The sequence below is a fragment of the Phyllosticta capitalensis genome (genome assembly GCF_038381095.1).
Source record: "Phyllosticta capitalensis strain CBS 128856 chromosome Unknown BKA78scaffold_10, whole genome shotgun sequence".
Classification (NCBI taxonomy): domain Eukaryota; kingdom Fungi; phylum Ascomycota; class Dothideomycetes; order Botryosphaeriales; family Phyllostictaceae; genus Phyllosticta; species Phyllosticta capitalensis.
In genome coordinates, this window is record NW_027117448.1 from 89,319 (window position 1) to 110,373 (window position 21,055).

Sequence of the window (21,055 nt, forward strand, 5' to 3'; positions counted from 1 at the left end):
TACCTCTATCAAATAAGCCATTGCACCTTTCTTTGCTAAAGCTCACACTTCGCAATACACCTTTGTCCTGAATTGCCTAGTCACGTCTAGTCGCCCTCTCTCGCCCGCTCATGGCTATGTTCCAACTGATAAAGGCCACCATCAACAAAGCAACAACCGTGACGTAGTTTAAGTAGCTGTATCCATCTAATATTCATCCTCGACTACTCTGCCCGCCACAACAACAGTCAACATGGCAAACTTCATCGACCCCAGTCTCCTCGACCCCAGTCTCTTCACCGCAGATCCAAACGTTTCTAGTAATGTCCCACCGATTGCAAACCCAGTAAATCCAGTAATCCCAATAAACCCAAATGATGGCGTAACCATGCACGACAACGGCCACATGGAGGCCGTCAGCCGCGGCGACATCAAATCTCGCCATGTCCAGGCGTCTTATACCAGAGCCCAAGCCACACAAAAAAACCGTTCTAAGCATTTCAAAAGGGCCTTGCTCTACATGGAAGACATGGCCATTGTGCGGGATCCAGACTGGCGCAACCCCGAGAAATCCTTCAACACAGCCAAATACAATGCCTATCTGCCAGCTATTTGGGCCCAGTGTTCAAACAAGGCCTTTATAAACCCGGAAGGAGTGTGTTTCGACTGTCTCAACAACAAGGGGGTGTTTCTGGACTGCCGGCAGGTCGAATTCAACGGCGAGACTATTTGGAAAGGGGCGTGCCTTAGCTGCTATGCGTTGGGCGCTTCTACGAGATGCTCGAACGCAACCAACTTTGACCCCATGTCCGGCTCCCGTAGCAGAAAACGGAGGGAAAGAGAGGAGCAAGCCGACAGGTACGAACAGGAGGCTAGGGAAGCTAGGGAGGCGGCAGAGGCGGCAGAGGCGGCAGCTAATGCTGAAAATGAGGAGCGACCTGCAAAGCGTTCGAGGCGCGAAATGAGTAAGTCTGACGACGCTTTTCATGACAAGTCACTAATCGGTCACAGGCGTTGGTTCCCTTTTGAAAGATCTGAAGATGGAAAGGGAGCTTCTCATTTCAAATATAGTGGACGCACAGCAGAGAGTTGCAGAGCTTGACCGCGAAATCGATGAATTCGCGAGGCTAGGTTTCGCAATTTAGGCAATGGAAAAGGAGGGTGGTGATGCGAAAGCTGGGAAAGAGACGTCTTGATCAGGGGCAAAAGATGCAGACGTGAGCAATCTGTATCTTCTAGATCCTGACAAGGACTTTGACGTTGTTCGTGGGTTTTGATTCGCCCTTTCGTACATTTTGTGTCTATTTTGCGAAGGCGGCAGTAATGTAAAGAAATTTTTTGAATCGTTACACAGCTGCTCTTCAAATGTCCTCGATGACGCAACGACTTGGAAGGTCTCGGAAGTCTGGTGGACTGGAAGAGCACAGAGGCATTTCTTCTCATGCCGAGGCTATATGGATCATTGACTAAGCCAAAAACATTTCGAGATATAGTAGCGGAAGGCGAGCAAGTGCTTTGTTATGAACGAAGCTAGATTTCTGGATGCCTGTGATTTGGGGCCCTACAGAAGGTTGTCGGCGGCAGCGACGCCGTGCCTGCTCCCGATATCCAACGCGTCCACCCGACGTGGAAAGCTTCGACAGGTCTTTGGCGGTGTTGTCGCATTACCTACCTCCACATCGCGGCGACTTTGAGTTGGCGCCTCCAAATTTTCTCAAGAGCAAACACCGTTTTCACACCTCTCCCCTTTCACGCCATCCCACCATCCTGAGCCCCCATCTCAAACTTCCTCTCCACGACCGCTATGGCATCATATCAGCCCCTGACAGCTGCTGATGACCACCGAACAAATACTTCAGTCAAAACCCTCGAGAATTGGCAGATCATTGCTCACCACAGCCGCCGCGACATCAAGGGCGGCCATGTCCACACGTCTCTCGAGATTGCCAGACAGAGAGACTCGATCAAAAGAGCCGAAGAAGAGTCTTGGACATCGAGGGCCTTGTGATTGTCGCTGACCCAGACTTCCGCCTCGAAAAGTCTCTCGACCTCCCTTGACATTGTTCGCCACAACGGCTCGAGCAAACAGGCCGTGAACACGATCTTGGGCATCAAAGGATTACAGATTGTGACCGATCCGGAATTTCGCTTCCCAGACAAGCCGCTGGAAACGAGCAAGTATGGCAACTACCTTCCGGAAACTTGGGCGCAATGCTCCGACCACACAATGGACCCCTTCCGCATTTGGAAAGATTGTGTCAAGGGAAACGGCTTATTCCACTCTGGTTGCTACCGACTCGGATGTGATCTACAATGGAGCTTGCATGGCGTGCGTCGGCTCCGGAAGTGACGCGAAGTGCAGTATTGCCGCCATCGATGCAGAGGAGATATGAAGTGTGTCCGGCAAAAGTATGCTTCGGTGCAATGATATCAAAATGACCTACTGACCAAGCAAATAGGCCCTCCTCAGACCAAAGACGAGCACAACACCAAGAATGAGTTGGCAGATGAGGTCGAAAGCCTCATATGCGCCATGCATCGTTTGGCTACCCAATAGCTTGCGCTGCTCGACGGAGCGGGCGGCAGTGAAGGAGATATCATTGCGTTGACGCTGTAATTGTAGGACTCGAATGCACGGATCCTTGAGATTTTGGACAAGCTTGAAGGTTGAGCGACAGATAGCGGTGGTACAGACAAAGAGTCAATTGAGATGGAGCGGTCATTGCTCCTTTGAGAAATACAGACACTACGGTTCTCAATGACCTTTATGCCACCCAACTTCATGCATTGACCTGTTAGTCTCCTTTGTCTTGATTTTACCACACCCTCATTTCGAAATAATAGCTCACATCACGAAATGCTTCACGTCAGTCATGATTACGCCCAAAAGCTGGCCCTTATGGATGTATATTGATATACTGCGGAGGAATAGATTTACCATAAAGCACTGTAACAGACGAATCAGTTGGATGACATTTGAAGTACTATTGTCGAAGTGATTGCGGGCATACCTGGCATTATTCGACCGCCGGAATGGGCGAATTGTCTGCGCCAAATAGCCGAAAACGTCAACTGAATAAAGGGGCATTAGAATCGCATTATTCTGAAATGACGTAGATATCTTGGTGGGAGTGGTCGACAAAGAGCGACGCCGCACCTTCCCTACCACTGTGGCCCATTATGTCAGCGACCCTCGTAGATACATAGCTTTTCGTCCTGTCATTCTTCTTCCTCTCCTCTTTTCTCCTCGGGCCAGAATTTGTTACAACAGCTTGGTTTACAGTACCAGCACCAAGATCGTGCACTATATCCAAACCCTTTTCGCTCGGTGCTCCTCCCCATCGCTCAAAGCACGTTCCACAGAGTAAGATACCCAAGAGCGCTCATTCAGCGCAGCAGAACGTGCTGACATGTCGACAGGACCTCCAAACACACAAAACCATGGCCGATCCAAACCCGAACGAAGAGGGCGATGCGGTGAACTTCCACCTCAATGGCGACATTATCGCCCACCACAGCCGAGGAGATGTTGAGATCGACCATGTCCGTACTTCTTTGGCCCTAGCACGCCAGCAAGACACCGGGCTGTCAGCCAGGAAGGCTATACTGGAAGTGTCTGAGCTGTCCATCATCAAGGCACCTGACTTTCGTCAGCCCGGCAAGCCATTGGACCTTGGAAAGTACCGCAATTACATGCCGGCCGTCTGGGGCCACTGCTCTGACGGGGCAGTGGACCCTGTCCGTGTGTGCAGGGCCTGCGAAAATGGTAGAATAGGGTTCTTTCAATCGTGCGTGCAGGTTGAAGGCGATGATGGTTTCCTTTGGGATGGGGCGTGCACTTCCTGTTTCGCGCCGGGCAACAACAAAAACTGTTCCTTCTCAGCCAACTACGACGCCCAGTACCGCAAAAAACGCAAGGCCACCAACGACCAGGGCCAAGATGAGATTGGCAGCGCAGAGCCGGGTTAGTCGTCTTTCTAGGCTGTCCATGATTTTGAAGAGGCTGACCGTGGCGTAGGAGACCGGGCTATCAGGAAGCGGAGGAGGGAGATTAGGGAGGAAACGCAGACATTGATGACGGACATGGCCGACATGGCAGTCAGGCTTGACCAGCTGCGCAGGGAGGATTTGAATTTGGAGGGGCAGCTGGATGCAGAACGCGAGTGAGTGGAGGAAGGGAACGGGTCGAGAAGTTGACTGGAATACCCATACTGTATAAAATGGCCGAAAAAAATAAAGGACCCGATGACATTTAAATACCGGCGAGAAGCAGCAAAACGGGGTGTCTCCCTCTTTACAAAATAGGGGACGTTCGCTATTTATGTTCCTCTTTAGTGGTAGCACGCACACAAGATACGTACAAATCGGCTCAAAAGACCATATTGGCAGTGTCTAGGCTTTTGATCATCATGGCACCCAATTTTCAGCAGACAAGTAAGCTATTGGACTTCACCAACTACAGAAACTACATGACGGCCGTCTGGAGCCACTTCTCTGACCAGGTAGTAAAACGCGTTGCTCAATTTCGACAGCCAGCTTCGGGCAAGAGAGATAGGGAGGATGCTGAGCAGCGCAAGAACAAATTCAAGCGCGGCAAGTGTTGCAATGGGAAGCAATCAACAGCAATTGACAAGAAGTTGGTGAGATGGAAAGAGGAAGGAGACAGTTCAGCCTACTTCCTATTGATGTATGTTCCGCCCGCCGGCGCACCTGCCTTCATCCCAAAAGGTCCGGCACACTTTGGCCTTTCTCATGGTCGGTCGAAACCCAACTTGACATCCTCCCCTTTTGAATTTCTCTCCACACCTTCTTCGTCACACATTCAGCGTCGTCACAAATCATCCACATCCTCCACTCGCTTAACCGTTCTCTGAGCTTCAAAACCTCAGCTCACGACCGCTCTCGCTCTTATCCCTCACACTCAAACGACCCGGGCGACCATGGCCTGTCCACAGCTTGATACGAGCGCGTCATCCGCCACCAATGCACCCACAGCCCCAGTTACCATTTCTGCGAACGGCGCCATCTTTGCGCACGAAAAGCGTGATTAAATCACCCTGACCCACGTCCGCACCTCACTCGACAAGGCTCGCAACCAAAACACCAAGAAGCAGGCGCGCAAGGACATTTTCAAGATCCCCGGACTCCTAGTCATTACCGACCCAGACTCCCGACACACGAACAAAGCGTTGGACCTGGGTAACTACACCAACTACATGCCAGCGCTGTGGGGCAAATGCTCCAACAAGGCTACGGAGCCTGCCCGCATTTGTGCCGACTGCGTCAAGGGCAATGGCCTCTTCGGCTCGTACAAGCAGGTGGTGGGAGAGAATGGCGCGCTCTGGGGCGGAGCTTGCACCTCGCGCTTTGCTCCCAGTGGCACCAAGAGGTGTTCCCTCTCAGCCAACTACGACCCCCAGTATCGCAAAAAGCGCAAGGCGGCCGAGCCCGGTAAGCCTTCCTCGACAAAGGTTTTCACCCATTCCGCGCTCATAAATGACCAGACGAAGATGCAATTCAGCAGGATAACAACAGCAAGAGACAAAGAATGCTGGAGATTCAGGAGGAGAAGACGCGCCTGATGACGGCCATGAACGAGATGGCGGCCAGGCTCAACGAGCTGCATCGGGAGGAGAAGGCCTTGCTCGAAGGTGTTGAAGACGAGGGCGAGGAGTCGGAAGACAGGGACGTGTAGGATTTCTTTGGAAGATACCAGGTGGTGAGAGCTGCGTTTTGCTTTCTGGACTCGACGTTAGGGAATCTCTGAAGATGGAAGTGCTACGAGCACTCGACGCTAGCAGCAGGATGGCTTTGCGATGATGTATAATTTAGCAAAGTTCAGACCTACCGGGTGCAAAACAATGCTGCTCAATCTTGAATCCCTTAGAAGTGCAGCACAAACTCGTCTTGAAATTTCAACGTAGCGTTGTCGTGGTCTTGACATTTGCCGCCGCGGGTGTCGAGGATTCATTTCGGCTGTCGACACTTCGAAGAATCACCCCGAGAAGCACGGCAAAGAGAAGATAGCATGAGACGACATATACAAATATTCCGCATGTACAATACCTAGAAGCCAAAGCATTCGGTGTCCATGAACCTCCGTACCTCCGGAACTCCGCACCTTCACTGCCTGAGCAACCCGCAACACAACCATCAACCACCATACTACAGAATCCCAAATCAAGCACCCGCACAGCAGACTCGCATTGCGTCCGTTCCCCATTGCCGTCGTCCAAACAAAGTTTGCAAGCAAGGATGCCGGCCCGCTGAATAGCTCATCCCTGTCGAAAGCGGCAGCCAGACTAACGGAAAGGGGAAAGTGGCCGGCGAAGAACTTGGACGTGAGGAAGTAGGTGGTGTCTCTTCCTCAACGACACAACTTTGGCGCGAATTGTTTGATTTTGCGAACAATGGGCACGGAGGGGAGGGGGAAGGGGGTTACCGGTGGATGGTGGTGTCTGGCGGGAGGAAATGTGAGGGGTTGTTGGAGAGAGTCTGGTGCGTTTGTTTGCTGGGAGTGGGAGGCTCGAGAGTGGACGGATGGAGGCGAGGTACCTACGGAGATGGAGGAGAGTGCAGCGTTTTTGGTGCGTGCCCGGGCGAGGACATGGTGTCGAATCACGACAACAACAGCAGCAATCTCTGCATCAAATCCCGCTGACCAAGCTCTGCTCTCACGATGTTTCTGGTTTCCTGAAACTGCGCCCGCCTCTCGCCACGCCTCATCAGCAAGCAACAAAAGCCCTCATTCCATCCACTGAACCGCCGCAAGTCTGACGTTCTACCTAGCCCCGTAGAAAGAGGCTGCCTGCGGAGTCTGAAAGAGGCGCACGCCGACGGGATGACGTGGACATGATGAACAGCTCGTGGGCGGGCTCATCCACCGCAGCGGCGCCGTGTCGCTGATCTTGGATACGGGCAGGGCGGAAAGCGAGCGGTAGAAGGGAAGGGCAGCTGGCAGGCGACTGGCTTTTGAATCTTGACGCGCTGCAGAAGGATGAGGGTGAGCAGAGGGGCATACTGCGTTGAAAACTTGAGATGGTGCACGCGTGGTGGTGAAGAGAATGGAAAGTGGCGGAAGAGCAATGCCTTTTCCATTCCGCCCTCATGTTACCCTCCCCCATCATCCCCTCCTCGCCATCAAGTCATCATCTCAACACCCACAATCCTGCGCCCTCAGCGCCTCCTTCATGAGCTGCGTCAGGCGGACCTTTGACCTCAGCAGCGCCTGCTGGTCCCTGACGGCGAGGAGGTAGACCGACTGCGCCTCCTTTCCCTTTTCGACGATGCTGTCGCGGCGCTGCTGCGTGACGGAGGCGTAGCCGCAGTCGCCAGAGCCGGTGGTTGTGGTTGTAGCGGAGCCAGCGGCCGCGGCGGCGGCGGTGTTTTTGGTTGTATTGGTAGCAGCAGCAACATCAGCATACCCATGCTCAGCGGCCTTGCCATCCACAATCGAGGCTATGAGGGCGCTCTTGTGGCGGTCGACCAGCTGGGCGAGGGCTTCGTTGTCGGCGGCGAGCTTGGAGATGCGGAGGGCGACTGGGCGGCAGGTTTCTGTACAAGGAGGGTGAGCGGCTTGTTAGAGGAGTGGAGGGGAAAGATGTGCTGGTGAGAGGGTGAAGGAAGACGTACTGCAGGTTTCAAAGTGTGGCGCCATGTTTGCGCGTCGAGTCGAGTCGAAATGAAGTGCGAGGTGGATGGAGTGAGTGAGTGCGAGGGCGCGAGGGTTGCGAATGCGAGTGGGAGAGTGAGGGATTGGAGCTTGTATGGATGGCCGCGCCGAGGAGGTGACTAGATGAGGCATTGGCCGACTCGATCGAGCGTCAGTCACCTCGCAGCGTCTTGTTCTGGCGAGCTTTGAGCAGATTAGCACAAGTCGTCAACTTTGCTCTTCAGCGTCGCCATCGTCGGGTCGCCGCAGCGGTAGGTAGGTAGGTATCCATGAACATCTTCCGCGTCCGAGACTGTTTGCCAGGCCGTCCAGGGCTGTCATCACCGCCTCTGGCATCCGGCCGAGTGGTGTCATTCTGGCAGTGGAGACGGGGCTCAAGACGATAATGCATGATACATTCGCTACACTACAAAGTCGACCCACGGTCAAACTCGACGACGCGCTTGCTCGCCGCACTGCCGCTGCGCGCGCGGCTCGACATCTCTTGCTTTGGTGGCTCCTCCTTGACCACCTCGTCACCTCCCTTTCTGTCCTCTCTGATATCCGCAGCCTCGGCGCCCTCGAGCAAATCGCCGTCACCTCGGTCCTCCTCCTCGCCATCCTCGTCCTCGTCCTTTGCTTCCTTCTGCGCCTCGTCCATGCGGCGCTTAACCTCGGCCGCCACGCGCATTCCGTCGCTGACAATGTTGTCCAGCATGCCGCGGAGGCCCTTGCCGGGCGGGACCACGCCACCGGTCGACGGGATCGTGGGCAGGTTGCTTCCCATGCTCGACGAAGCCGTCGGCGTCGAGCTGCCCGGCGGCGACACCTTGCCGGCGTTGGCAAAGGTGGTGAGCGTGGCGGCAGGCGTGACGGGAATGTCCGACAGGCGGAACGAGTTTGGAAAGGCGCGGTCGAAAAAGTGCTCGAGCGTTTCGTCGGCGAGAATGACCATGCGAAAGGTTGGGAGGGTGATGTAGAGGGGATGGGCGGGGTCGAGGGCGAGGTTGGCTGACACGTTTGGTCGGGCGTCAGTGGTTGGCTTTTCGCCGACGTCAATCAAATTGTCGTCGTCATCGTCGCCGATGCTGAAATCGTTGACTGCGTCGGCGGCGTCCTTGACTTTTTGTCCCGGGTCCGCATATTCAAAACATCGACGGATAAAGGCCGATATGCTGTTGAGGATGGCCTCGTCGTCATTCTCCTTTTCGGGCTCGACCGGATTTGCTGGCTGGAGGGCGTCGGTTGAACTGGATGCTGAGCGGAGTTCAAGTCCACGGCGAGTGAGGAAGAGGAGTGCTTCGGAAATTCTGAGGATGCCCTCACGATCGACCTTGCCGTCCTTGTCGTCGTCGTAGAGATCGAAAAAGTATGCAATGTTGGCCATGATGTCTTTGGAGCCCTTGACTGCCGCGAAGCCAGTCACGACGTTTTGGAGGCTAAGCTGACCGTTTCCATCCTTGTCCCAATGTCTGAAAAGGCGTTGCATGAATTCATGATCAGTAGGCTGGGGGCCGCTACCAGTCCTGGGGGAATGTGGTTCCGACGGTGAATCCGTGACTGCCCATCGTGCGATTCCTGAGAGGTCAGCATAGCCTTACAAGCACCGACTTTACATACCAGCCAAAAACTCCCTGAATGCATCATAATCCATCTCTGTAGGACTCGGTCCAAGAGCCACACGCCCCTTTTCCACGTCGCTACCAAAAGAAAATCCGGTAATGATTTGAGACGCTCTCATCTTGCTCACCCTCTCCTTCCTTTCCTCCTCTTGCTTTGCCAATTGTGCCCGCTGCTGACGCTCGTACAGCACGCCGTAAAATCTGTCGTACAAAAAGCCAAGATCATTCATGCTCAGCTTCTTGCTATCAGGGCCAAGGTTGCGGAGAGAAGTTCGCTTGGCAAAGTTTTCAATATTTTCCAACACGGCATCCTTGTGTTTTGCGCGTTGCTCGGAAATGGTGTTTTGGGTGATGCCGGCAAACTCTTTGAACGCAATGACCATGAGTTCCTGAAACTTTGTGACTGCCCGCAGCTTGGGGTTATCCGACTTGGGGTGGGCCGACTCGTCAAGCCGTGCAAAATACGTCTTGAGGACGGAGATGAAGGTTCCGTCGTCGGTGGCATCCAACAACTCCTCGCCATTAATCCGCAGGATTGCAAGACCAATCTGGAACAAAACCTTTGGTCCTTCGAGGAAGAAAACGTCCAAAACACGAAAGGCAAAAATCAGAGGCATGGAATTGATGTAGAGAGAAAGGAACCAAGGGAGAGAGACGACCGATAATTGAATGTCTTGCTTGACGAGATGTTCCCAAAGAATAGGCATCGTCTTTTCCACAAGAGACTCAAACACGCGCTGGTCCAACAGAGTTCCGTACATGGTGGTCGAATAGTATCCAGGGAGCAACCGATCACACAAGACGGAAAGCAGGAAAAAGGCCTGCGGCTCGGACATGTAGATGAGAAGCGCAGCAACGACAATGTTCATGGCCTGGCAATACCCAACCCGCGGGTTAGTCCAGCTGTACGCGGTCAACACGCGTCGAAGTCGATTGATGCCCTCGTCGCTCTGAAAGCCGGGGTATTCGGGCAAACTCCTGTTGAGATCCTTTTCAATCTCGTCTATTGCCAGAGACTCTCGCCCCTGATTCTTTGAAATGGTATCTTCGTATTGCTTGGGGTTTTGGAGCCGGAGGAAGAATGAGCCAGAAGTAAGCTCCCATATTTCGCCCCTCAGACGATTGGGCAAACCCACGCGGATGAGCTTGTGAAAGGTTGGCTGGCGCATCAACGTCGCGTTTCGACCGTTTTCGCGGAGGTACTCGCGCCACAGCCTAATCTTGGTGGGTTCTCGCAGCTTGCGGGGGTTACCAGGATACTTGAACTGGGTTCCGAGGCCAGTGTCTGGTGGAATTTTTCCTTCCTCCAGCAGATACTCGGAGTAGCAATCTTGTATCACCGCCTTGAGATTTTCCACATCCTTGACACCTTCCCGCAGACCACGCTTGAGGCCGTCGCAAAACCTTTCGCATTGTTGTCGGGTGCCAGCCAGCTGAATCGTCAACTTCTGAGGCACGACGCCCTCCTTTTTCGTGTTGATGAGACCGTTGATTGTGGTAATTGCCAGGGCAAACATGTAGCTCTGGCTGTGCAGCCGTTCGACGCGCCTGATGGTGCATAGCGGGAGGGTGAAGCCGTTGCCAGCCGGGCCTGCGCCGTGGGTCTGTCCGGTAAAGGCGGAGCTTGAACTCAGGCTGGCGCTCGACAGAAAGCTGCTGCCCTGAGTGGAGAAGCAGAGAAACTGTTCGCTGAGATGCAGCTTTCCAATGTAGTGGCTTCCCTGACCATTGTCCGTCTTGGATTGAGGGGAGAGTGTGAGCTCGGCGGTAATCTCCTGGAGGGGGTTTTGGTTCTCCGGGAGGCGGAATTGATGGCGGAAGAGGGTGGCTTTGGAGGGACGGCTCGAGTTTGCGGTAGACAGGGACAGCGAGGGTTCAATAAACTGCTGGGCTTTCGCTACCAGATTCGAAATGTTGAACATGGTGGTGGAGGAGGGGGGTCATTTAGCTGGAGCCAGCGTCAGCGAGGTGGGCCTTGACTCGCAAGACGCAACTGACGCTTCATAGTATGCGCCAGGCGGAGGAATGCTGTCGGCGGGGTTGTTGAGGGTCGGCTGAGGTTGGTGGAGGTGTGGAGTGTGCCTGGGCTTGCCCGCCGCGAGTGACGCCAGACTGAGCGGTTGAACCTCGGCAACACCCGACGGGGGGACAGGGACAAACACGGAACAGATCTCAGTATTCTATTCTCTGAAACAACTACTCTGGGTCTGCAGCCAGCTCCGACTCTTCAACCTCGCCAGGCATACGTCCTGTCCTCTCAATCTCCTTGACCCTCTCCTGACCCTCCTCCGTCGTTGCATCAATCACTCCCTCCTCCAAGCTCAGCATACCGCCGTTGCCCAGTTGCTCCACAATCAGCTCCGCCTCGTCCACGCTCATCTTGGCCAACACCTTGTTGACCTCGTCCAGCTTGCCGCTCTGAAGTGCCCTCTGCAGTCCCGGCGGAAACGAATCGAAAATTGCTCGTGCAGGTTTGGCTTCTTCATCGTCGGCAGGCGGCACTCGGATGCTGATGGTGGTGTTGGGGTCGACGGCGTGCAGCTGAATCTGCTCGACTCCTTCAGGGCTGTTTTTGCGCTCTTCTCTGATTTCTGCCGCCCGCGTTCTGATGCGCCCGTAGGTGTTGTTGACGTCATCCAGGAACAGCTTCTGCGCCTGGTGTTCTTTGGTTGTGATGCTGTACGCTGAATTAGTTGAATCCACTAGATCAGTCGAGTTGACTCACCGCTTGAAGAATAGCTGCACTCCATCGCGGCCCAGTTGACGACAGTATTGCAAGAGTAGAGCCTGATGCACGCATTGATGGGCGTGCTTGTGCTTTTGCTCCAGCTCCGCATCAAACGCCTCAACGAGAAGACCGTCCGTTTCACTCTCCTTGAGAATGTGCGGATTGTTTGAGAGGAATTGCAAGCATGCGCGATAGTCGCCGACGGGAATCTTGGCAAACTCTTTGGCATCTTTGCTGGCCACGACGTTGTCGGGGTCGTTTGCGCCGTCTTCAATATCTGCATCTGCGCCGGACGACTGACCAGTGTCTGCACGACCGGGGGCGGGCCTGCCAGGGTTCAGCAGCTCCACCTCAGTCTTTTGGTCCTTGGCCTCCTCGCCCTTCTTGACATTGGAGTAGTCAAAGCCCATCCTGAGGTCATCGCTGGTAATGTGACGTGCTGCTTCCCTCTCCAGCTCGGCCAACTTTTCCAACAGCTGTCCCTGCAGACCTGCAACCTTTTTCTTTTCATTTCCCAGCTCCTCGATGAACGCGTCGTAGCGTTGTTCAGGTGCCGGCTTCTTTTCGTCCACCTGCTTCTTGACCTCGTCGACCAGCGCAGCCATCATCTTGGAATACGTCGGCTTTTCCTTGACATGCGTGTGTACACCTTCGGGAGGAGGGGGCGGCGAGTCTTCCGAGGGGTCGGCGGATTCGAGCATGGATTGAAAGACGAGCTGTTCGACATTGTCGGGGGTGGAGGCATCCTTGTGAGATTTGAGCGCGGTGAGGAGGTTGTCGATTCTTAGGAGGAGGCCGTCGTTGATTATGCGTTCGTACTTGAGGGTGGTGATTTGATGCTTTCGCTGCTCGCGCTCCATGTGGATTTGGGTCTGTTTTGCGCGGATAAAGGAGCGCTTGTCGACGTTGGGATGGACTTCGACGTCGGAGTCATCGCTGAGCTCCAGCTGGTCCTGCGGGGGTCAGAAGGGATGTGAAGAGGTTGACTAGACGTACCCATTTGCTGTAGTCGATTGGCATGGTGAAGATGTGCGAAATGGTGGAGAGGGTAGGTAGAGAGGATGTGGTGGGTTGGGCTAGGTAAAGTAGCTCGACGCGGGGCGCTTCTTTGCGATTCCGCAACTCGGACCCTGATGCGGCCGACCCTTCAACTCCCTGCACCGTATGATCGCATCATCACCACCGTCTTGGCTACACTTTTACCAACTCTCTCACACGACACCTCTGATGCCCTACGCGTAGCTCGCCTGCTCGCATCATGTTCACCTCGCCCCGACTGCTTGCATCCACTCGCCCCTCTCGTCGGTAACTCGCCGGCTATGCGCCCTTCACTCGCCATGTTCCAGCGCGTCTGGAACTGTCGGGGATTTGTTTCTCTTCATTCTGCCTCGAGGAAGTTTGATGCTCCAATTGCTCGCTCAGTGGCCGCCGCCCTCGCGCCCAGCGCTCGCCCCGTCTCCCCACTCTCGGCTTCGCCACTGCCTCGATTCGCGATACGATCCTTCTCCGCCTCTACAAAATATGCCGACAAATCGTACAAGCAGGAGATGAAGGAGCTGCAGAAGGCGGAAGAGGAAGATGAAGGCTTCTCCAAATCGGAAAAGGCCGCGCAGGCAGCCAAGGTTGATCTAAGCGCAAAACTGAGCCGCGAAGGAAAATCACGGCAAGGTGGTTTCAAGGAGATTTTGCGGCTGGTGAAGATTGCAAGACCAGAGGCCAAAACGCTTGGAATTGCCTTTTGCTTCTTGTTGACTTCGTCGGCCGTCACCATGGCCATTCCCTTTTCCATTGGCAAGATCATCGACATTGCAACATCCCAAGGCGACAAAGAACTGCTGTTCGGACTGGACGTCACCACGTTTTACACCGCCCTCGCCGGAGTCCTCGTCCTCGGGGCTGGAGCAAATTACGGACGCATCATTCTTCTCCGGATAGTCGGCGAAAGGGTCGTTGCGCGCCTGCGCTCCCAGCTCTACCGACGGACGATGATTCAAAACGCTGAATTCTTCGATGCCAACAGGGTGGGAGACTTGATTTCCCGCCTTGGATCTGATACAATCATTGTCGGCAAGAGCATCACGCAAAACCTCTCGGATGGACTTCGATCTTTGGTCAGTGGAGCAGCCGGTCTCGGCATGATGGGCTGGGTTTCCCTAAAGCTCACGGGAGTGCTTGGTATCATGTTTCCGCCCGTGGCTGTTTCGGCCTTTTTGTTTGGACGCTACATGCGCAATATTAGTCGCAAGATTCAAAAGAACCTTGGAACTTTGACCAAGATTGCCGAGGAGCGGTTGGGAAACGTCCGCACAACCCAGTCCTTTGCTGGAGAAGTTCAAGAAGTCGGCCGCTACAACCGCCAGGTCAAGAGGATATTCGATCTTGGAAAGAGAGAAGCAATTGTTGCAGCCACATTCTTCGGTAGTACCGGTTTGATGGGCAACTTTACTATTCTCGCCGTGCTGTACGTCGGTGGTGGCATGGTCAAATCCGGCGCCATAAGCATTGGAGACCTCTCCTCCTTTCTCATGTACACCGCCTACGCCGGTTCTAGCATGTTTGGTCTATCAGGATTCTACTCCGAACTTATGAAAGGTGTCGGAGCAGCCAGCCGTCTGTTTGAACTGCAAGACCGCAACCCTACACTACCCCCAACAGTTGGCGACCCGGTCAAATCGGCTCGCGGTCCCATCCGCTTCGAGCACGTCGACTTTAGCTATCCAACCCGACCCGCCGTCAACATCTTCTCCGACCTGACCTTTGAGATCCCCGAAGGCAAAAACGTAGCCATCGTCGCCCCCAGCGGCGCCGGCAAGTCGACCGTCGCCAGCTTACTCCTCCGATTCTACACGCCCAACCAGGGCCGCATCACCATCAACGGCAAAGACATTTCGACCATGAACGCCAAACAGCTGCGGCGCAAGATTGGCTTCGTGGGTCAGGAACCCGTCCTCTTTTCGGGAACCATTGCCGAAAACATTGCCTACGGCAAGCCCAACGCAACCAAGGCCGAAATCATCGCCGCCGCCCGCCAGGCAAACTGCCAATTCATCAGCGACTTTGTAAGTGCCCCTCTCTCATCAAGACGAAGCTAACAAGACAGCCCGACGGTCTGGAAACCAGCGTCGGCTCGCGCGGCACGCAGCTCTCGGGAGGCCAAAAGCAGCGCATCGCCATTGCGCGGGCGCTGCTCAAAAACCCAGACATTCTCATCTTGGATGAGGCCACGTCGGCACTCGATGCCGAGAGCGAGACGCTCGTCAACCAGGCGGTGACGGCGCTGCTGCGCGGCGACAACACGACCATCAGCATCGCGCACCGCCTCAGCACCATCAAGCGCGCCGACCGCATCGTGTGCTTGGGGAACGACGGGCGCGTGGCCGAAGAGGGCTCGTTTGAGGAGCTCAGCCAGAGCGGCGGCGCGTTTGCCCGGCTGATGGAGTGGCAGATTAACGGGGGCGAGGTGGTTCAAGGGGAGCGTGGGCCCAGGGTTAGCGAGAGAGAGGAGATGGAGGCCGAGGAGATGGAGGCCGTGGAGATGGAGGCCGAGGATGTAGAGGATGTCGAGGTTGATGGTGAGGTTAAGAAGGAGGAGGTGCAGAAGTGAGGTAGTTATTTCTGCACCTCTCTTCTCACATTCCCATCGCAAGAGCAGCATGCACGGCCAAAGAATAGCCGGCAACAGGAGCATTGCGATTGGCTCAGCGATCAAGGCATTGTAGTAGTAGCCAGCGCATTCGACTTGAATTTAAACTCTTCTCCACTGCATCCTACCTGCTGTCCTAACGATACCAAACGCCGTAGACGGCCGCCCACCCCACAACCACGGCCACAACAACCGCGTTGCCTTCCCACGTCAACCCCAACCACGCCAAGACGCCCACGACGACCTCCTTCCGTCTCGCCGCCTCGCGCCGCTGCCGCCTATCTGGGTTCAGCGGGAATGGCGGCCTGTTGCGCGGGTGGGATGGATCGGACTGCGGCAGTTTGGGATTGAGCGAGAGGGACATGGCGACGGGCGCGTGGTCCGACGACGGCAGCGCAGGCAGAGACGTGTAGGCGTGCACGTCGGCGCCGCTGCCCTCGAGGAACAAGATCCGATCGCACCAGCTGGGGAAGCGGTGTTTGGCCCAGCCCCCTCGCGACGAAATCTTGTACGTCGGCGCAAACGTGACGGGCTCCTCGTCGAAGCCGTGTAGTACGCGGCCAGCCGCCCGCTCGCGCGCAAGCTGGTCCCCCTTGAGCCATAGCGAGTGGTGTCGCGGCGAGTCCGGGGGTGCGTCGGCTTGCGGGAACGTGTGGTGGTCGGTTGGTGAGGGCGGCGCGTCGCGCGTGCGGTAGTTGAGGTCGCCGGCGACAAAGACGCGCGCCGTGGGCGAGTAGATGCCGTGCTGCTTGTCGTCGTCGTCGTCGCTGTCCTCGCCGTCGTCCGAGTCCTCAAAAACCAGATTCCGCGCTATCGCCTCCCAGTCTGCATTCCGGCGGGCGACGGCAGCCTCCATGGGCGCCAGATGGGCGGCCACAAAGGTCAACTCCAGCTCGGGACGACGCAGCGCCATGCGGACTCCAACGGCGCCCTTGTTGCCCATGTCCCAGAGGCCGACGCCGACGCCGGCCGTCTGGATGCTGGCGATGCGGTCGGCCGCGGCGGGCGTCGCAAAGACCATGATGGCCGTGAGGCCCAGCGTCTCGGTCAGCACATGACGATACAAGTCCGGGGCGGCGCCGTGGTGTTGAGCGGCCAGCGGCAGCGTCTCGACGATGCGGCTGAGGTAGGGGTCCAGCTGGTGGCCACCGAGAAAGGCGTATGCGATTGGGGCGATCTCTTGCAGGCTCAGGACAATGACGTCAGGGAGCACCGGTGTGGAGCTTGAGGACGACGAGGACGAGGACGAGTTGTTGTTGGTGGCAGCAGCACGGAAAAAGTCGACGGCGAGCTGGCGAGGGTCGACGAGATTGCGGGCCAGATTCCAGGTAAGGAGGTAGATGTTCATGGTGATGTAGTTGGAGGTGGAGGATGTTGTCGAGGCGCTTGTTTGGGTATTCCGCCAGGCGACCGGGGTGTGCATGTGGGAGGTAGGGTAGGGCAGCGAAACACCCAAAACGTCATCCCGTCGACAGCTCCCTGGGCTTCCACCTCTTCCACCTCTCTCTCGTCCGCACTTCTCCAACTCTCTTCACTCCCCATCACCAATTGACCTCGCACCTCTCCAATTCATTCCATCATGTTCCGCCCAACCTTCACCAGGGCCATCCGCCCACGCTCTGCATACCTCCGCCCAGCCCAGCGCTTCTTCTCCATCACGCCCCAGCGTGCCGAAAAGTCGCCCAAGGACGACGCCAAATACGCCGGAGCTGCCGACCAGACGGTCGACGTCGAGGAGGGCGGCAAGTTTGCCCGCACCGACGAGTCCGTCCGCTACGAATATCCCGGCGAAGAATACCTGCCCTCCAGCCGCCCGGCTCAGGGTCGCGCCGGATGGCACTTCAAGCGCACGCTGGCCAGCTTCTCGCTCGAGGGCCGCACCGGCATCGTGACGGGCGGCGCCCGCGGTCTCGGTCTCGTCATGGCCCAAGCCCTGGTCAACAGCGGCGCCAATGTCGCCATTGTCGACATGCACAGTAAGCGCCCTCGTCCTCCACCATAGTACTGGCTGGCATCCGCTCACACCGCACAGAGGAGGAGGCTGAGCGCTCGGCCAAGGGCCTGATGGAGACGTTCCGCAAGGAAAACCACCACACCGACGTGTAAGTCCCCATCCCTTGTTACACATCGTGAGAGTCCGCACTCGAGTCGGGTGTGCCCCTCATTGTGCGACGTGCATTCCTGGGCTGAGCTGACAATGGTTGCAGCGTCCCGACTGTCACGGCCCATTACGCAGACGTTTCCAACCCCGACTCTGTCAATGCTGCGATTGCCGATGTTTTGGTACGTCTGATGCTTGGCTGGCTGGGGCTTGCCTCAGCTTGCTTCACCTGAGCAATCACACTCACACGAAGCTATAAGCTACCCGTCCCTTACATTTTCCCCGCAATCCTTCTCCGCATTCTTGTATACGCCATTGACATTGTATATAGGCTGCGCACGGCAAGATCGACAACCTGGTGACCAGCGCAGGCTTCACTGAGAACTTTGACGCGATTTCCTACCCGCATGACCGCATGCAGAAGCTTTGGGGTGTCAATGTTGACGGCACATACCTCTTTGCTGTCGGCGTTGCGCGCCACCTGCTGGAGAGGAAGGCGCCTGGATCCATCGTCATGATTGGCAGCATGTCTGGCGCCATTGTGAACGTTCCTCAGCCCCAGGCTCCGTACAACGCGGCCAAGGCTGCTGTCCGCCACCTGGCTGCCTCGCTGGCCGTCGAGTGGGCTCACGCCGGCATCCGCGTCAACTGCATCTCGCCCGGCTACATGCTGACTGCCCTGTAAGTGCTCAACATCCGCTGCAGAGCATCCACTGACGTTTTCGCAGCACCAAGAAGATCCTCGACGAGAACCCGGACCTCCGCGACAAGTGGATCTCCCTCATCCCCCAGGGCAAGATGGGCCAGCCGGAGGACCTCATGGGCGCAGTCACCTACCTCGCCAGCGACGCGTCCAACTACGTCACGGGCGCCGAGCTGCGCGTTGACGGTGGCTACACCGTCACCTAAGCTGCCATTCCTCAGAAGCCACACTGTACAATCACAACACGGTTTTCCTGGCCTGCCAAGTCGCGGCGCGTGGCGCGATCACTCCTCGTGCGCGCGTGGAGTTGGACACGGCCTCTTGGGTTTGCTCTTCGGACATGCAGGCAGGCAGGCGTCTCACGAAAAATTTGGCTCGCTCCCACGGCAAAAGGGTGTTGGAGGAGGAGGTAGAAAGCCTCCTCGCTCTCACTTTTTTCTTTTGACCATGGAAGAAGGGCAATCTACTAAATTCAATCAATGAGTCACGGGATGGGAATGGGAGGGAGGGAGTGAGATGTCTGGGTCTGGGTCTGGGTATAGCCACACGAGCAATCGATGAAAACAAACACACCTACCTCTACCAATAGATCACCATGGACTGGATCCAACACAACACAGTAGACATTTTTTTCCCCCCTTGTAGATTCAGCTCTCTTTCTTGTTCGAGCTGGCTGGATGGCTGGCTAGAATGGAATATCTGATGCATGGATCTCACAACTGCTCCTACTACTGCTACTGATCCTTGTTGCTTGCTAGATATTGCGACGACCGCCTTCACTTCGTAGCCGCCTGACAGACGGGCAATGAAAAAAATCACAACGAAGAGAAAAAGGGAAAAAAAAAAAAAAGGTTTGGCATGCCGCCGCAAACGTACGTCATCCCGCCCCGCGCGGCGTCCCCTTGGCCCGCCTCGCCTGGCTCGCCTAGTTAGTAGTTAGTACTCCGCTGCCTCGCTTGTGTTCCCCGCCGCGTGCGGTCTCACCCCGCCGTGGCGCCGACCGACGCTAGCGCAGGGGAGGGCCCGAGGAAGCGTGTGGGGCGATGATGAGCGGGGTGGGGGTGGTGGTGGTGTTTGGGGAGGGGAGATGGAGGAGGCAGGCCCGGATGAGGAGGATGTGGGCGATGAGCAGCTCATGTTTGGCGAGCGGTAGGTAAAGTGCAAGTGAGTGTGAGTGAGAGCCGACTTGTGGTCTTCGTTTTTGTCCTTGTTTTTTCATTTGGTTTCTTGTGTTGTTCCTTGCCGCTAACTCTTTACTGTGTAAAGTGTGTAGTTGCTGCCAACGAGGTAGATAAAAGGGTGGATTCCGATGGAGCGTTTTCTGTGTCTTTTGTTGTTGGTAGTTGTAGGCGTGACCAACAACAGAGCTTTCCCAATGCCCTAGCTGGCTGGTTAGTATCTTGATCTTTCTGTGTCCTTTGTCTTGAATGCGCGGTCTGGTGTGCGCTGGGCTGGCTGGTCTTGTTGAAGTAAGGTTGGTTGGTTGTTGGTTTGTTGGTTTGTGTCGAAATGTAGAGTGACTGTCTGATGGACTGAGGGACTGACAGACTGACAGACTGACGTGGACTACGAGTCGATGTAATGGCCCCAGCTACAGATGTGCTCTTCGTCCTTCGTATGAACAGCAATAGTGATGGCTGGACCGGGCGATGCGAGAATCTCCCTACCTAAGTGGATCTGCGCGTCTGTGTCGTCTTCCATGTCTTTGATGCAGGTTGTGTTGGTGACTGGAGATGCTATGGTAGAAGGTTGGACCGGGAGGTCACTTCGACGTGAGATGCGTTTTGGCGGAAATGTCTGCGTGTATTGGGTCTGCGCGTTGCGGCGTTGCGGCGTTTTAGCTGGCTTTGCAGCTTCCATTGCTCTGGGAATAGTGGCGTCTTGTCTGCCAGGCATTGCCATCTTGCCCATCTACAAACATTGTTGCCCTCTGCTTTCTCTCTTGATTGACCATCGGCAAAGCCCCCCCTCCCCAAAAAAATAGAAAAAAGAAAAGAGAGAGAAAATAAAAGAAAAGAAAAAAAAGAAATCGGACCTGACGCGGATCAAACTCTCAACTCATGGTCATGGCGATCACAGGAGACGGATCCAAAGGCACCACCTCCTGCCGGCACGCCACCAAGACGAACCCATGCGACGCACGCCAGCGTCCTTGAAGGTAGGGGGGGCGAACTTTTGGAATATAAACGTGAGATGGATGGGCGTGGAGGATGCGATGGGAGGGAGGGGGCCGACGGGGTTTGCGCTGGGTGTGTGGTGAGTGAGAGAGAGAGAGAGAGACTTTGGTGGACTTGATGCTGCGGCGGCGATTCCTACTGGGCTTGCTTGCTTGCTCTTCTTCTTTTGATGTCCACGTCGCATGCACACACGCTGTGGCAGCGAAAGCGACAGCAATAATAGTAGGCGTCGTTGTTGAGCGGGGTGGAGGTCGTTTTTGTTTGAATGCTAGCTAGCTAGCTACCTGTGGATACAATACCCAGCTGCTAGGACGCAACGATGGCACGAAGAGCACGGTGTGATGGTGGTGCTGGTCAGTATCAGTCAACCTCGATCCACCAAACCAACAACACCAACAACACCATCACCCAACACCATCTAGCCCTTCCATCCCGCTCCTCTCCCCTTTCG

General features: G+C 55.7%; 10 protein-coding genes across 10 annotated transcripts; 7 read left to right on the top strand and 3 right to left on the bottom strand.

The window, feature by feature from the left end:
• Positions 1-232: 232 nt before the first annotated feature.
• On the top strand, positions 233-1,124 carry BKA78DRAFT_355773 (uncharacterized protein; the record flags this gene model as incomplete). Its single annotated transcript, XM_066891962.1, has 2 exons — positions 233-944; positions 991-1,124. The coding sequence occupies 2 exons, from the start codon at positions 233-235 to the stop codon at positions 1,122-1,124; spliced, it is 846 nt and encodes a 281-aa protein (XP_066740182.1).
• A 659-nt stretch (positions 1,125-1,783) lies between these two features.
• On the top strand, positions 1,784-2,536 carry BKA78DRAFT_355774 (uncharacterized protein; the record flags this gene model as incomplete). Its single annotated transcript, XM_066891963.1, has 3 exons — positions 1,784-1,962; positions 2,020-2,264; positions 2,439-2,536. The coding sequence occupies 3 exons, from the start codon at positions 1,784-1,786 to the stop codon at positions 2,534-2,536; spliced, it is 522 nt and encodes a 173-aa protein (XP_066740183.1).
• Positions 2,537-3,420: 884 nt separating this feature from the next.
• Positions 3,421-4,146, top strand: BKA78DRAFT_298603 (uncharacterized protein; the record flags this gene model as incomplete). Its single annotated transcript, XM_066886930.1, has 2 exons — positions 3,421-3,943; positions 3,998-4,146. 2 exons carry the CDS (start codon positions 3,421-3,423, stop codon positions 4,144-4,146), a joined length of 672 nt encoding a protein of 223 aa, XP_066740184.1.
• Positions 4,147-4,388: 242 nt separating this feature from the next.
• On the top strand, positions 4,389-4,985 carry BKA78DRAFT_360209 (uncharacterized protein; the record flags this gene model as incomplete). Its single annotated transcript, XM_066892401.1, has 1 exon — positions 4,389-4,985. The coding sequence occupies one exon, from the start codon at positions 4,389-4,391 to the stop codon at positions 4,851-4,853; it is 465 nt and encodes a 154-aa protein (XP_066740185.1). The 3' UTR covers positions 4,854-4,985.
• Positions 4,986-5,195: 210 nt separating this feature from the next.
• BKA78DRAFT_298605 (uncharacterized protein) lies at positions 5,196-5,674 on the top strand (the record flags this gene model as incomplete). Its single annotated transcript, XM_066886931.1, has 2 exons — positions 5,196-5,430; positions 5,484-5,674. The coding sequence occupies 2 exons, from the start codon at positions 5,196-5,198 to the stop codon at positions 5,672-5,674; spliced, it is 426 nt and encodes a 141-aa protein (XP_066740186.1).
• Positions 5,675-7,132: 1,458 nt separating this feature from the next.
• On the bottom strand, positions 7,133-11,174 carry BKA78DRAFT_298606 (rab-GTPase-TBC domain-containing protein; the record flags this gene model as incomplete). Its single annotated transcript, XM_066886932.1, has 5 exons — positions 7,133-7,533; positions 7,612-7,826; positions 7,853-7,943; positions 8,075-9,208; positions 9,251-11,174. The coding sequence occupies 5 exons, from the start codon at positions 11,172-11,174 to the stop codon at positions 7,133-7,135; spliced, it is 3,765 nt and encodes a 1,254-aa protein (XP_066740187.1).
• Positions 11,175-11,448: 274 nt separating this feature from the next.
• BKA78DRAFT_256512 (Hsp90 co-chaperone-like protein Cdc37) lies at positions 11,449-13,000 on the bottom strand (the record flags this gene model as incomplete). Its single annotated transcript, XM_066885094.1, has 3 exons — positions 11,449-11,929; positions 11,978-12,933; positions 12,977-13,000. 3 exons carry the CDS (start codon positions 12,998-13,000, stop codon positions 11,449-11,451), a joined length of 1,461 nt encoding a protein of 486 aa, XP_066740188.1.
• A 527-nt stretch (positions 13,001-13,527) lies between these two features.
• Positions 13,528-15,584, top strand: BKA78DRAFT_298608 (ABC transport system ATP-binding protein; the record flags this gene model as incomplete). Its single annotated transcript, XM_066886933.1, has 2 exons — positions 13,528-15,039; positions 15,081-15,584. 2 exons carry the CDS (start codon positions 13,528-13,530, stop codon positions 15,582-15,584), a joined length of 2,016 nt encoding a protein of 671 aa, XP_066740189.1.
• A 164-nt stretch (positions 15,585-15,748) lies between these two features.
• Positions 15,749-17,088, bottom strand: BKA78DRAFT_322859 (Endonuclease/exonuclease/phosphatase). Its single transcript, XM_066889151.1, has one exon. It carries the CDS (start codon positions 17,044-17,046, stop codon positions 15,760-15,762), a length of 1,287 nt encoding a protein of 428 aa, XP_066740190.1. The 5' UTR covers positions 17,047-17,088; the 3' UTR covers positions 15,749-15,759.
• A 114-nt stretch (positions 17,089-17,202) lies between these two features.
• Positions 17,203-18,633, top strand: BKA78DRAFT_256534 (uncharacterized protein; the record flags this gene model as incomplete). Its single annotated transcript, XM_066885095.1, has 5 exons — positions 17,203-17,599; positions 17,656-17,725; positions 17,831-17,906; positions 18,056-18,405; positions 18,453-18,633. The coding sequence occupies 5 exons, from the start codon at positions 17,203-17,205 to the stop codon at positions 18,631-18,633; spliced, it is 1,074 nt and encodes a 357-aa protein (XP_066740191.1).
• Between the last annotated feature and the right edge of the window lie 2,422 nt (positions 18,634-21,055).

Bases quoted from the DNA above. Each gene is read 5' to 3' on its own strand.
- BKA78DRAFT_322859 (XM_066889151.1), bottom strand. From the start codon at position 17,046: ATGCACACCCCGGTCGCCTGGCGGAATACCCAAACAAGCGCCTCGACA.